This window comes from Octodon degus, unplaced genomic scaffold (genome assembly GCF_000260255.1).
Source record: "Octodon degus isolate 3935 unplaced genomic scaffold, OctDeg1.0 scaffold00056, whole genome shotgun sequence".
Taxonomy (NCBI): domain Eukaryota; kingdom Metazoa; phylum Chordata; class Mammalia; order Rodentia; family Octodontidae; genus Octodon; species Octodon degus.
The window spans coordinates 6,106,173-6,107,636 of NW_004524632.1; the positions used below are offsets into that span (position 1 = coordinate 6,106,173).

At 47.2% G+C, this 1,464-nt stretch overlaps 1 protein-coding gene across 2 annotated transcripts in view; it reads right to left on the reverse strand.

The window, feature by feature from the left end:
- Kat7 (lysine acetyltransferase 7) overlaps window positions 1-1,464 on the reverse strand; it is a 36,240-nt gene that overhangs the window by 30,652 nt on the left and 4,124 nt on the right. For both annotated transcript variants that reach the window (XM_004633638.2, XM_023718220.1), the window contains exon 2: window positions 1,236-1,383. In XM_004633638.2, coding sequence (XP_004633695.1) covers window positions 1,236-1,383 — 148 coding nt within the window. The remainder of the gene's footprint in view (window positions 1-1,235; window positions 1,384-1,464) is intronic.

The following is a 1,464-nucleotide window of genomic DNA, read 5'->3' on the forward strand; positions in this document are numbered from 1 at the left end:
TAAATCAGTGCTATGCAAGTGCTCAAAGAATACTATATTTTCTTCCGAGGCTGGACATAGGGCTTGTGTTGCTTTGGCAGCACATATACTAAAAACGAATGGACACAGAGGCACACACCTAGAATCCCAGCTCTTGGCAGACTGAGGCAGGAGGATCGCCATGAGTTCCAAGATACCGTGGGCAACATAATGAGTTTAAAACCAGCCTGACTTACAGAGCAAAACCCTGTCTGGGGAAGAAAAACGTAAGTTGCTGTAACCTATTATCATCCCCCCCCTTTTGAGACAGCTTCACTACGCAGTTCAGGTTGGCCTTGAAGTCACTATGTAGCCCAGGCTGACCCCAAACTCCCAGTGATCCTCCTGCCTCTGCCTCCCAAGTGCTGAGACTGCAGGCTATTATCCTCTACTGATCAGCTTTCTGTATTAACTGTAATCCTTTCATCCTCCAGGAATCCCCGAGCAGAACTACAGAGTCAAAGCTATCTAACTCTCAGCCCCAATGGCCAACTGTACCAGACAACCTTCCAACTGTCCTCCAATTTCAAGACTCATTTTTTGTTACTTTGCTTTTGAGGCAAGAGTCCCACTGTGTTCTGGTTGGCCCTGAACTTGTGGCAACCCTCCTGCCTCAGCCCCCAGGGCAGGGATTACAGGCATGCGCTACCACACCTGACTAAACAAGATTCTTCTCTTTACTACCAAAGCAAAATTCTGAGTATTTACACACTGATATTTGGGAACAAGCAGTTCTATCTATCAAATGTGCATCTAGGGGCCAGGGAGATGGCTCAGTGGAATAAGCGCTTCCCTGGCAAGCTCAAGGGCCTGAGTTCAATCCCCGGAAAAAAAAAAAAAAAAAAAAAAAAAAAAGTGCATCTAAGTACATTTTAAAGTAAAACACGCTTTTACAAGCATTAAGCCTCAAGAATTAAGAAGGTCAGCAAACTATTTTAGGCCCCTCAACCTTCTAGCAGAGTGGTTTTACTGATCCTTGTACCATGGACTTAAAACCAAATGACTCAAATCACACCGGTGCCCCACAGCCACAGGTCCTCTAAGGCTGCAAGCTGGACATGACATCAACCAAAGCATTTGTAAAAATGGCCGTTTCTTCCTTTGTCCCACACTTCACCAGATTCTGCCAGCCATTCCACCGTGAGGGCTGCTTTCCACATTACTCGCACGACAGCGAGATGGCCAGTTAGTCTGCCATCTTAGGAAGAGGGTCTTACCTTGAGAACTCTGGCTGAGGCGGGCTGAGGAGCGGGTGATGCGGGCGGAGCGGCGGGACGTGCCATCGCTCTCGGAACTGTCTGTGTGCTCCAGATCTGTAGAAAAATCGGAATCTTCCGTCCCATCTGAGCTACTGCCTGCATTCCTCTGCAATACCACAGACCAGACATTAGCACAGAAGCACTGACTGTGGGTTTTCATCAACATTGGAAATAAAATGAACTACAA